We start from the raw sequence: 13,664 nt of genomic DNA, 5'->3' as shown, positions 1-13,664 counted from the left end.
TGTTTTTCTGAAGGGTTACAGTGACAAGTAGCACAATCTGAGTGTGTGTAGTGGGGAAAATGATGAGCTGAACTTAAACAGCTTCTGTAATTCCTTGCATGCTGCTCTGCAGTACGTGCTGTTTCTTGATAGCCTTGTTTCTATATTAATGTTTTCATATGCTCTGAGCAGTTTATGGAGGAACTACAAGTGAAAGCTGTTGGCATTTTCATTTTGAGTGCTTTTTATCCAGCGTACAGTTTTAGCTTGACAACTTTTGGTAAAGTACTGTGAAATACACGTGTGGGTAAGAAGGGAAAAATACGTATAACAATTCCTAACTTAATTTAATTTAAAGCTGTCAAGTGCTGTTTTTTGTGAAATGAATTATTGTGTCATAATCAACTCTTAATAAGAATAGTTTAGTGTTGGCAAATGCATTATCTTCTCTTGCCTTTTGAGATGCATTTAATGCATAACAAAATGATACTGAAAACAAATGAGTAGGGGGTTAAAAAAAAATATTAATTCCTAACTCAGCAGTATGACTAGACTTCATAGCAAGTTCAAATTGACTCTCTTCTGTGTTGTGTGCTTTTGCAGTTGGAGGCTATATTTCAGAAGAGCATGCTTAGTTGAGGACATACAGTCAGCAGTATGTACGTGTGAGCAGTGACTGCTTTGGAAATAGCACACAACAGTGCAGTCTGATCATTAGTTTTAACAAGTATGTTTATACTGACTGAGTAGTTACAGCTTGTAATTGTTTTTAAGCAATTTGGTTTTCAAGAAATCCTTCATGCTGGAAGTGGATTTCAAGCTTTCTGGTTACACTGCTGAGAAGTTTCCAACAATTTCAGGAAAGGATCAGCTTACCCTTTTGTTAGTGTACTCTGGGGTGACTGAAAGAGACAATCCTTGGCATCAGAGGAACTGATATTTCAGAGGCTGATCTTATTCTGATGTGCACGCATATATTTTGAATAAAACATATCGTGTGAAATTTCATTACTGTGATTTCACCATGGATGTTTTCACTCTGAAAACTTCTTCTTACTGTATACTAGGCTCTCTGCTAATTCCACAACCAGCAGGAAAGAGAGTTGCAAGTGTTTTAAAGTGGTTTTAAAATGAACAAAAAGTCCATGCGTACCATAGAACTTTAGAAACATTTAGCTTCCAGGTTTTGTCATCAGTTTTTCATGTCTGTTTATACAATTTTAAAGAAAACTATTTTGGGGGGAGGGGGGCTTTAATATGCTTAAATGATTTGACTTAAACGTTGGAATCTTCTGTTCCTCTATGTAATGTTAGCTTTGGTTTAGAGTGATGGCAAACTTGCAGCACTTAGCCACGTTCCGTTACTTCACTGAGTCATTTAGTAATAGACCAGTGAGGTAATATATTAATAACGTGCCTCTGCAAAGCTGCTTCGAGACACAGTTTCCCTCTTTGTTGCAAAGTGGGATATGTGGGAAGTCTTCTGTAGCCTTACAGCTGGACTTTTCACATTGGCACTTAGTCTAGTGACTTGGGATACAAGCAAATTCAGAGAGAGAGAAGTTTAATTTTTAAGCTGATTTTGTAGGAGAAATTCCATGGAGAAAAAGTTGAGAGAAATTAATGTTTTTAAAATCCAGAACGTGTCATGCCAAGAGTTCTTAGATGCTTGTTTGTTCCTAAAATGACATGTAAGGAAGCAAGCTGCATTAAACTGGTGTTTTTGAAAAATGCATGACCAGACACATTTAATTTATTTTGTAACTTGTTTCTTTCATGAAGCTGTTAGTTTTCATGTGGACTAATTTTATTGCTGTTGTTCAAGTGTCCTTGTTGTGTAAGCATCTAGCTGAATTTTGTTTTTCCATGTTTATATCTTGTATGTGTATCTATGTATGTTTTCTTCCTGGATTTCTTTTTGCAGCTTACATCTGGCTACTGTTTAAAGGGCAGATGAGCACACTTTATTAATTGTTTATTGTCTTGCAGCCTCCAGATAATCAGAAGCTTGGTTTACTGGAAGCTCTATTAAAAATTGGTGATTGGCAGCACGCACAGAGTATTATGGATCAGATGCCTCCATTTTATGCTACTTCACATAAGCCCATTGCGATTGCCCTTTGCCAGCTCGTACACGTGACAATTGAACCTTTGTACCGCAGGTAAAGAGGAAAGTAACTGCAACAGTAGTTTCCATTGAATAGTGCAAAAGTGTGTAAAACTTGCAAGCATAAATTCATTAATAAGGCTGTATTGTCCTGTTCTTAATTTTTTTGTTAAAACTTTCACTTCTGCATCATGTGAAATGGTGTGCAACTTATTTTTAGGGTTGGTGTACCAAAAGGGGCTAAAGGGTCACCAATTTCTCCTCTGCCAAACAAGAGAGCACCGAAACAAGCAGACAGCTTTGAAGACTTGAGGAAGGAAGTGTTCAACATGCTGTGCTACCTTGGTCCTCATCTCTCCCACGATCCCATTTTATTTGCGAAAGTGGTGCGCCTTGGAAAAGCTTTTATGAAAGAGGTTGGTGAGATAAAGGCAAACAGCTTATTGAACCTGCCAGAAGGTGCTCGAGCATTGTTATGTGTATATTAAAATAATTAAAAAAAAATTGGAGAATCTTATTTTAATTCTTGATCAGTTTTACAATCAATGAACGTAAACCAACATTTCTTGCATAGCTTGAACATAGTGGTTTTATATCTAGGAAACTGTAGTGATAACTACAATTTTGATAATTAAGATACCCTTAATTGCATTGAAAATGCAGTTAATTTGGAAATCATAATTTCAAGTGAGTAATTTGTTTTACTTCTGTCAGCAGATTGTAAGGACTACTTTGTGATTAAGTTTCAGTACCAAAGATTTGTGGGAAAGCCCTTGTTTCTTTGTGGATACACACATTAAAATGGAGGTTGCTTTGTTATAGTTTAGTTCATATTTATAAATATATACACGTGGTTTCTTTATAAGTAGTAGAAAAATGGTAGCTTAATGTATGTACAACAAGGATGAGCAACTCTTAGCTATTTGCTTTAGGCCGGAGCTACGAAGAAATTCATCAGTGACAGAATGGTTAAGGTAACATAGGGAAAGTTTTAGTGCGCTATTGCCAACAGCATGTTAAACCATTTAATGCTCAGTAGATGTGTTTATAACTGGAGATGATTTGTAAGCTAACCCATACAGTAGTTTAAAGTTTGACTACTAATATTGCATTGCAACTTCCGTGCTCATGCATAGCTTGAAGATGATTTTGCATTTACTGGTGTGTTAGCTTAATAAGCTTTTTAATGGTGAGTTGAACAAAAAGAAAAGGAAGCAATTTTGTAATTAAGACTAAAATCTTGAGTGGGTATTATTGTGAAAGAAAGGTGAGGAAATGATTCTGACTGTTGATAATTGAATTGGAAGTCCTGTTTCTTTAGGCTTCTCTCCAGTAAGAAAATGGAGTGTATATTTATTTATATGCACATCTACGTGTGTGTGTGTGTATAGATGTAGGTTTCCTCAAAACTTCAGTTGTCTCTTTTCCAATGTAAGCATGCAGAGTCACTACACGTGTAATCAGTGCATTTTATTTATGCATTTGAATTTCAGTTCAACCTTGCTATTTCTCTGTTAGTTCTGCTCGCAATAATTAAAGAGCTTTCAAGTATGCTAGTATCTCTTCTATAGAAGTTCTTCATGAACTCATTAGTAGTTACCAGTTTCATCAAGGAATTTGTGTAGCTAGTGATAGAGTATGGTTTTTGTTTTTCTTAATGATAGTAAATCTTACCAGCTCTTGAGAAAATGTTGTACTTAGATTTGTATGCCAAAAACTTTAAATTGATACTACAATGTAGCACAGTGTGCAGTTACTGAATTGCTCACCAGTTGGAGGTTGGGGTCTTTTCTGTTCTAGTAATTGACCACAAGATGTATTTCTAGATAATGCATTTGTTTGGGTGAAAAAAAAGTATAACAAAGCCCCTCATGAAATCCAAACTTCTTTTTATTACTGCTTTTTCTATTGTAAAGTTAAAGTTGCTGATCTTAGATTGCAGATCAGTCTTCCTTTTTCAGGTTTTTGACAGAGTCCAGAAAGCCTTGTATCAGCAAAATAATTTCACAAGCCACACATATGTACTGCTGAGAATATGCTAATCCACTCTGCATTGCTTTAAAAGCTGTTGGAGATACAGGAAAAAAAACAAACCACAACAAAAAAACAAAACTCTTTCCTGTAGGCTCTAATCTGATTTTTGAATTCTTAGGATGATTTAATGATTGATTTAATGGTATTTCATGGTAGCTAACACTGAAATTAACAGGAAAACATTGTTTTAGTGACAAATTTAACAAGATAAAAATGTTTCAAAGAAGGTAGAAGGCCAAGTATAATTTGATTGGAGGAGAGTCAAGATTTTGTTTTTGTATGATAACAATCATAGAATCATAGAATGGCCTGGCTTGAAAAGGACCACAATTGTCATCCAGTTCCAACCCCCTGCTGTGTGCAGGGTCACCAGGCTGCCCAGAGCCACGTCCAGCCTGGCCTTGAATGCCTCCAGGGATGGGGCATCCACAGCCTGCTTGGGCAACCTGTTCCAGTGCCTCACCATCTTCTGAGTGGAAAAACTTCCTCCTAATATCCAACCTAAACCTCCCCTATCTCAATTTAAAACCATTCCTTGTCCTGTCACCATCCGCCCTCATAAACAGCCATTCTCCCTCCTGTTCATACATTCCCTTCAAGTACTGGAAGGCCACAATGAGGTCTCCCTGGAATCTTCTCTTCCCCAAATTAAACAAGCCCAGTTCCCTCAACCTTTCCTCATAGGAGAGGACAGAACAGTAATGACTTCTGTATTCACAGGTGGTGAATTAATGTTGTATTCATGAAGTAATATTATAAGCCTGATGGTATTTTCTAAAATGTCAGCGGGTTTCATTTTTCCCTGTTGTGTTTTTTTCCAAGAGAACTGTTTTAAAGTACAACAGCCCATAGTATAGCTTTTTTTTTAAGCTTTATCAGGGGGTTGCAAATGCTGCACGCACAAATATAATGAAGCCAAGGTATTTATGCATGAAGCTTACTTGTGTCCTTTACACAATTCAGAAATGATGAGGGTAGATATTAAGGCTTGGTTGCAGGAGGAAGGTTCCGTATTGAAATAGATGAAAGCACTGCAGCATGCAGAACTGAGAGCATACACTGCAGCAGATGGTGCTAATAAGAGTTGGAGAGGATCTGTGTAGATGCCCTTCCACCCACTGGGCCTGCAACTATTTCAATGCTAGCAGATCTGTAAAATTAAATGTTTGCTAGTCATGTAACCCTCTTTGTGTATGCTTGTGCTGAGAAAGCCTTGTTCTGAAACTGTTAAACGTTAGACTAATTATTTTATAAGTAACTTCACTGTCTTTGTTATAGTTTCAGTCTGATGGAAGCAAGCAAGAAGACAAGGAGAAAATGGTGAGTGAGTTTCTTAGAGACTTTCCATCAAAAAACGAACATATGAATCAACTCTGCTAGAGCTACTATGTATTTCTTGGCAGAGTTCTGAATGTTCTTGTAATCTCATCCCTCCCACATGCTGATTTTTATTATGTATTTTACATCAGTGAAATGGCAATCTATTTTTATTCAAGGAGGTAAATTTATGTTGTCAATTTTAATCTTATTTTTTGAGGAGCGAGCTTTTTTTAGAGGAAGGAGTTAAGAGAGTTTGCAGCCTTTTTCTTTGTACCATTTAATTATTTACCAAAATATACATTGTAGTCTTGTTGGATGAGCTTGAGCACGTCACAGTTTTGCATTACTGTGGTGTTGGCCTTTCCCACCTCCCCTGGATTCCTCAAATTGATTTTGTTCTTTGAGCATAGTGCTTTTTACTGCTCAGTGGCTCTGAATTGGGTGGAACACCTCTGTTATGTAAACAGATTCTCATGATGGCATCTTGTATCTTAAGTAACTTACTGGGGAAAAGCATAGAAATCAGGAGTAATTAGATGTAGGGAAGGTACTCAAAATACAAAGGGCAACTTTTCTTTATTGAGCAATTCAAGATTGGCCTCAGTGAAATCTGGGTATCCAGTTGAGATTGAACTTGTTTAATAAAAAGTCAGTTTAGTCTTTTAAATGAACAAGCAAACTCTGTATCAAGTTAGTATAGTGTTCAGCAAGTTGTTGTTACTACTTGTCATGATTTACTGATTACTGCAGTTGTAGTGGAGGGAAATAAAGTTTCTGAAATGTTACTAAAAGCACTAATAATTAGACTAGGATAACTGAGTTCGATCTTACTAGTCACTGGAGATTTTGAGTAACTTGACCAGTGTCACCCATAGTTGCTATGAGCTCATGGTCTACAGGTCACCTACCTTCTGTAGATATTGTTCATCTCACTCATTCTGACGTTCCAGAACGTTTCTGTGGGTTAGAGAGGTAACTGTGTGGTTCAGGGAATCAGTGGTAGGCTGAGTCTGTCCAAGTCTTGTAGGAAGTTGACCTAAGGGTAAAGTGACACTGCCAAATAGTGCGTGAACTGGTTGGTTTTCCATGACTGGAAGGGAACTGCTGCTTGGAAGAGAACAGAGTTCATAACTGGGAAGCGGCTGAGAGTCTCGGGACTGTTGTTTCCATGACTGAGTCCTTTCTTGCAAAGAAATCTCATTTGGAGATGCAAGTAGCTCTTTGTACATGGAAATGTGAATTATGTACTGACAAAGAATTTTTTAGTGTTTGCATACTGTGGTGTAGGATGTGGTGCTAATGATTGTGCTCTTGTGAGAACGTTCACTTAGTGCTAAGAAAATGACTCTGAGAGATTAAGCTGAGTGTAATTACAAGTGTTTTTGATTATTATTTATTTCCCCTGTGGCTTCTCTAGTGTACTCAGTGGGAAACAAATGTTTTTTAAAAAACAAGTTGATACTGAGAACAAGAAAACTGGTACTCTGTGTCTTGAGAACATGTATAATGCTTTCAAATTTAAATCCATGATTTTGAATGTTGGAGTAATGATAAAGGAATACCTTAATACGTTGAAGGTAGTTGCCAAAATAAATCCATTTTCTGCTATTGCACTTCATGGAAGTCTGCAGTGTATCTTTTTATGAATTATTTTAAAATATCAATGTATTGCACTGAAAATAGCTTCATTGCTCAATTACATCATATAAGAAAATATTGACAACATATGTGGTTCATGAGTTAGCTAAGAGAAGGTTCGATGGGATACTTCAGTTCTTTTAGTATTTGGTCTGGTTTTTTGTTGTTTAGGAAGTCATGATCTTTTGGCCAACTTGTATTTTGTTATTTTACTAAGATGTGCAATTCATGTTGCTTTTATATCTGGTAGTTACCTTGAGTTTTGTCTTTATTACAGGAGGTACTGTTCAGCTGCGTATTGAGCATTACCGATCAGGTTCTGCTTCCTTCTCTTTCTCTGATGGACTGCAATGCATGCATGTCTGAAGAACTGTGGGGAATGTTCAAAACATTTCCATACCAGTACCGGTGAGTAGAATTGCTTGTTTCTGATCTTTGGAAGTGATCTATCTTAATCTGTCAGTATAAAAACTAATTTTCCTTTGATCATTTTTCAAGGTACCGTCTTTATGGGCAGTGGAAGAATGAAACATACAATAGCCATCCACTCCTAGTGAAAGTTAAGGCTCAAACCATAGACCGAGCCAAGTACATCATGAAGTAAGTTGTGTGAGTCCATCAACTACCAGCTGTAACAGTGTGCTGCATTTCACCAAATGAAGGGAAACAAAAAAACCCTTGGCAAATGTATTCCTTTTCTAATGACTCAGTTTCATCGATGATCCTTGCCTGTGGAATATTTGATGTACAGTGATTAAAAACTGTCAAATTAATAATAATACAGAGTTGTTGGCCACCAGTGAGAGTGCTTCATTTGAAAAAAAGGACCCACTAAGTGGTTTAAAACTTTTCCATGGATGTGCTGCTGTTGATGAATTGCTTTGCTTACAGGAGTGCTACAGATTCTCTCTGGGTGTGGACACCATTTAGTCTCAGCAGAGTGAAAAGTGTTGTCATTTTCTGTAGCTTTCACAAGAGGGACACAAGTTGAATTGGGTGGTTTGTTCTCATCTTCAAGCAGACACAGAACAATTTTATCTTAAAAATAGCATCTCTATATGGTTGTCAGGGATTTGGATTCTCCTTGTTATGTAGTTTGGGCCAAAAGCAAATGCTGTGTTTTATTTATTTGTTTTAATGCACTTAATTAGAATGTTTCCATGTGGCAAGACAGAAATATCCTAAGAGGCTTTGAACTGCAGGTGTGGAGTCTAGAAAGGATTATGATCCTTTCTTCTGGCTTGGAGTAGATGATAAAAGTTTGTGTCTATTCTGCTACAGTAGGTTTCTGTTATGCAAATGAGCTACAATGCTGATAGTTATTAATGGTATGAGAAGCTTGTAAATCAAAGATATAGTTGTTTGTGACTGTTCTGGCCATTTCACTGTGTTATTGGCCAATTTGTTTAAAGGTGTTATCTGATTTAAGTCCTGTTCCACTTTCAGGTAGAGAATTGAGACTGGGAACTGTCATTATTTGGAATTTTGAAGTACAATTTAGAAGAGAACAGTATTGCTTGATTTATTCTATAAATCCTTGTTAAGTATCAAAGTCCAGATTCATTTCCAATGATCATCTTCATACTGGAGGTGCTCATGAGAACTGGAAACGCAGTATGGCCTCCCTCCAGGGGTTCTACCGAGACTGTTTGATGATTGGCAAAATTTCTTCACAAATACTTTGATACAATTAAGTTGTACTTTCAGGTTGTTATGCTTTGAGCTTAAATATTCAAGAAACGTGCTATTGGATTTTAAACACAATATATCACTGAATTAGTCACTGTTAACTAAGTTTCACAGTATGAAGGACAGTAAGAAAGGATGTTGTTTACCAGCATGTGTTATTTAAGCAGGAGCCCTCGTGATGCAACTTGAAAATAATGGTACTTTCTTATGTGCTAATAATTGTAACAGTGGAACACCACCTCCTGCTCCCAATTTTTTTTTTCTTGCTTAAATAGCCTTCATTTTTGTCTGGATGATGGGTGGTGGTGGTTTCTTGAGGTTTTTTAATTTGTGGACACTTTACTTTTGAATTTGGTATAAACAGTTTAAATTAATCATTCTGGAACATACTGAAAGAAATAATTGCAGCATGGTTGTACAGAGAGTTCTTCTTCCATAGTAATTTTTGACAGATTACTTAGTGGTTGTGGTGGTGGTTTATTGTTGTGATTGCTGAAGCAGAGACTGTGCAGAAAGATCTTTGTGGTATAAAATGGAAGCAAGCTGAGACTGAGGTGCCACCATTCTGCTTTAATGTTCTGCTTTAATATTACATATATGATTATTTGTATCAATCTCAGGTTTAATGTTAAGTATCTTCATTGGGGGGATGCTGTGAAAATGCAACACAACAAAATTGGCATTGGGGGGCTCTTCTTCCCCTCATCTAAACAGTGCAACAAGTGCTAAGTGACCGAGCTGTGGCTGAATTAAATTTGCATGAGTCACCAATGACATCACAGGCTATTTCACTGTGTCATGTAGGTTCTGTGACAGCTTCCAAATGCAAAGTGCTCAGAGTTGAAACTCGAATACAGTCCGTAGTAATATGAGGTTAATGGGTTGTTTTTCACCCTCTGTATGTCATAGGATTATAGACTTCAGATTCCTAGAGAAACAGTATTTCTCTACTTCAGTTTCCTAAACATGTGCTCTAGTGAGGATTTAATCTGTGCAGCTAACCAAGTTCTTCGTTGGAGCTCCTATTCTACTATTCTTTCAACTTTTGTAATAAAACATTTTTTTTACAGGCGTCTGACTAAGGAAAATGTGAAACCATCTGGAAGACAGATTGGGAAACTCAGCCATGCCAATCCTACCATTTTATTTGATTATGTATGTAATTACATGTAATTAAATACTATTATATCCTAACCATAGATAATTAAGTAGGGAAAGGGACCTATGGTATAAGAGAGTGCAGTTCAGTCTGGTAACTTGCTGGTAATACAGAAACAAAAATCTGAGATACTAAATGTGATAAGAACTATGGAATAGCTTGAAACTGAAATGAAAATTGCATCTGCTTAAGTGTTTAATTTGAGACTGGTAGATGGGAGTGAGGTGTGAAGATGCCCTGATAGGGTTACCCAGGCTACCTGTTAGTGTTCAGATGTTACTTGAAGAAATTAATACTTAAGCATATGTGTATAAATCATGTAGGAGAGGAAACACTGTGGAACTTAAAGCAATTTGCTTGTATTCTTTTTCTGAACTGGTAGTTGCTGCAGGGAAGTAGCAAGGGAGACTTATGGTAAGGTTTAGAATTCTTGAGAGGTCTTCAGAACAGTGAAATATTTTGGTGATTTTTGGTTTCAGATATTATAAAGTTGTAATTGTCTAACTTCAAAGAAAGTACAAGCATAGAATTATTTTTAGAACTTAGAGATGTGTTTCACTGATTTGTCGAAAGTACAAAGTCAGTCAGGCGGGTCACTTGTACTTTGGAAGTGGTTTAGGTCCTTCTAAAACTATTTTCAAGGAGTGCTCTGTGTAGGTTTTGAAGACAAATGTAGTTTAACAGTCTAGATCTGTTGCGTGAAGTATGAGAGATGCTGTTCTTTTTTCAGCTCAACGTCTCTTTGTTGCTTTCAGATTTTATCACAGATACAAAAATACGACAACTTAATAACCCCAGTTGTTGATTCGCTGAAATACCTCACTTCACTGAATTACGACGTCTTGGCGTGTATCCTTTTATGTAACTAATACATCTGGTGCTGATGGAGTTGTAGCTGCATTGAATCTCTTCTGTCAGTAAATACTGTTTCTACTGTTGCTGCTATTTGCTGGAAATTTTAGTGAGCTTGCAACACATTTTTTACATGTACTGAATTAGAGTGCTTTGTTTTTCCTACTTAAACACTATGAAAATTCTTCTTCTTTTATGTTGTTTTACTGATTTCACTTTGCTCTTGAAAGCTGAGTAAACCTGTAAATTGTAGACTGAATAAGTGACCATTTTCTTCATTACTTCTTAAAAACAGAACTGTATGTTACTAGATCCTCTGTATTGTTTGCTTTGCTTGCTTACCGTGCTGATACATGGCAAATTTTGGAACTGGGAACAAAAGTTCTGTACAGCTTCTGTGTTGACAAATAGAGAAACGCGTGTTCTCTCTAACTCCACTAAAGATTGTATCATCGAAGCTCTGGCAAACCCCGAGAAGGAGAGAATGAAGCATGACGACACCACTATCTCAAGCTGGCTGCAGAGTTAGTATTTTGATTTTGTTACACTAATGTTGAAAATAAAGTGCCCAGTCTTTCACTTGGATCTGCCAGTGAATTTTTCAAATGGAGAGCTGGCAAGTTTAACAAATCAGAAAATACTTTTTCTTTATATTACAAAAATAGACATGCTGCCAACGTTTTGTTTGGATTGGATTAATATTTTCTGCTGCATGCCTTGAGGTTCAATCACAAATGTTTTTCCTTACTTTAGGCCTGGCTAGCTTCTGTGGTGCTGTTTTCAGAAAATACCCGATTGAACTTGCTGGTCTACTTCAATACGTAGCCAACCAATTGAAAGCTGGGAAAAGGTAAATCTTGCACAACTGAGCTTCATAAACTCCATTTTCTTTTTTTTTTTTCTGGCTGCTGCTTCTGCTGATATGTGAGGACTCAGCTAGTAGATACTCCAGTAATAATCCTCCATTCATTTTACCAGAAAGCTTAAGAAATTTCAATAAAAGAGTAGCATATTTGCTGGGCTTTTTTTTGTAATTGTTATGCTGTGGCACATTATTGTTTTAAAGACTCTTTTTTCAACTGTAACTTATTTTAATATGATTTTCTTAACCTAGCCAGGCAAAAAAAAAAAAAAAAAAAAAAAAAGCCCTAACAGTCTGTAATACTGTAATAGAAATCGCTTTCCCTTATTTAAAAAAAAAAGAAAATGAACTATCAATAACTGTAATTTAAAAAAAAGGATTAAATTGTTCAAAATTCTAGGTTTTTTCTCATGTCTTTCTGCAGGGATTTCCTAGTGTTTTTTTAATTGTTTTCAATACTTTGTCTTACTTAATGACCTTTGAACTGCTTTTTTGTATATCAGTGTTGACCATTCACAAGAAATTTTTAAACAAAGTTTGCAGTTTGAATCTTCCTTTTATTCTTTTGTCCATCCACCATCATCAGTCAGTATTACTGCTTCCTTATTTAATTAACTTTAATGGACTATTTCTTATTGCATAGGTGAGTATTCATTTATATTCTATTATGAACCCCTATATGGTTGCTGAAAGCCAGCAGGAGGTAACACAGCATGCTGCTTCAGGGTATTTATATTGAGAACTCCAGGTTTTTTTCCCCTTCCCTGCAATGTAGACGTTCAGTCTCATGTGCTCCCCTGTCCCCAATTTGTTTTGTATTCTGATGGTGGTACAAAGGCATTGAGCTACAGAGAAGGGTAAGTTGTATTTCTTCTTTCCCATGAACTACATTTTATGACTAAGTGTTTTTTTGTATTCAAATTAATATTTGGGATGGTAGAAGTAATATTCTTACCACTGTGACTGGAATTTCCAGTGTTTGGAGTATATACTGGCAATGCACAGTTACTGAGCAGAAAACCTACGTATAGCTGGAAAACAAACAAATATATAAATAGCATAAAGTATCTATATTCAGAGCTTTTTGTGACCTACTTAAAAAATATATCAACCAAATTTCAGATACTACAAAAAAGTCTTTTTGAATGTTTGTGCTACGACTTGTGTATTCTGTTGAGGAGAAGTCATCAGCCTTAGAGAACTCAGAGCGTGAAGTGAAGCTTCGCTGCTGGAGGGCATGATTATTGGAGTGTGTTGTATGTTTGTGTTCTAAGTGAAAAATGTCTGCTGTGTTCCAAATCAACTCTCAAGACTAATTTTGCCAGTCAGTTTCTAGGACAGTACTGCTGTTGAAGTTTAAAAGAGAAAAAATTTTCTGAGATTTCCATGCTCATAGTAGATATGATGATATAGATATGGTAGGAAGCATGCTGAAAAATGAAAGTGAGCTCTGAATTTTTAATAACTTGTTGATACTTAAAGCTAATGGCACTACACTTGCTCTTTTTAAAAATGCTGAAATGTTTTTAATGAACAATACAACTCTTGAATGCTTTTACATTAAAAACAAACAAACAAACCTGTAATAGGGGCATCCTTCTGTGCAATGGCATCCTGTTATTTTCTCCCAAATTAAGATGATAGCCTGTCACTGTGTATCGAATGTCATAGCCTGTGTTTCTTAAACAATTTTTCTTGTTTTTACTCCACTTCTGTTTTCTGTGCAGCTTTGATTTGCTTATTTTAAAAGAGGTAGTACAAAAAATGGCAGGGATAGAAATTACAGAAGAAATGACAATGGAACAGTTGGAAGCCATGACTGGTGGAGAACAACTAAAAGCTGAGGTGTGTTCATATTAAAGTTAATTAATAATAGCTGTTGCTTGTTAATGGTGCTTCTGAATACTCTGATTCATGACCTCTGGCAGTGCAGCTGTGAGAGGTGTTGCTACTTTTATCACAAAACTTCCTACTCCATTGAATTTACGAGCATTGCAGACAGGCAGCCAAGACAAAGCGTACTT

At 36.4% G+C, this 13,664-nt stretch overlaps 1 protein-coding gene across 6 annotated transcripts in view; it reads left to right on the top strand.

Moving 5' to 3' along the window:
* Positions 1–13,664, top strand: part of THOC2 (THO complex subunit 2) — a 51,616-nt gene that overhangs the window by 18,515 nt on the left and 19,437 nt on the right. For 5 of the 6 annotated variants that reach the window (XR_008204297.1, XR_008204296.1, XR_008204298.1 and 2 more), the window contains exons 11-21: positions 1,969–2,141; positions 2,307–2,502; positions 3,019–3,060; positions 5,399–5,440; positions 7,356–7,486; positions 7,577–7,678; positions 9,838–9,922; positions 10,682–10,775; positions 11,222–11,302; positions 11,532–11,628; positions 13,368–13,485. Coding sequence is in view for 3 of the 6 variants with exons in the window: in XM_052673688.1 (XP_052529648.1) it covers positions 1,969–2,141; positions 2,307–2,502; positions 3,019–3,060; positions 5,399–5,440; positions 7,356–7,486; positions 7,577–7,678; positions 9,838–9,922; positions 10,682–10,775; positions 11,222–11,302; positions 11,532–11,628; positions 13,368–13,485 (1,161 nt within the window). In the remaining 3 variants the exon portion in view is untranslated. The remainder of the gene's footprint in view (positions 1–1,968; positions 2,142–2,306; positions 2,503–3,018; positions 3,061–5,398; positions 5,441–7,355; positions 7,487–7,576; positions 7,679–9,837; positions 9,923–10,681; positions 10,776–11,221; positions 11,303–11,531; positions 11,629–13,367; positions 13,486–13,664) is intronic. The other variant, XM_052673690.1, reaches the window with a different exon arrangement.

This window comes from Tympanuchus pallidicinctus, unplaced genomic scaffold (assembly GCF_026119805.1).
Source record: "Tympanuchus pallidicinctus isolate F22 unplaced genomic scaffold, pur_lepc_1.0 scaffold13, whole genome shotgun sequence".
Classification (NCBI taxonomy): domain Eukaryota; kingdom Metazoa; phylum Chordata; class Aves; order Galliformes; family Phasianidae; genus Tympanuchus; species Tympanuchus pallidicinctus.
Note: the sequence above shows the minus strand (reverse complement) of the source record. Positions and strands in the feature narration are given on the sequence as shown.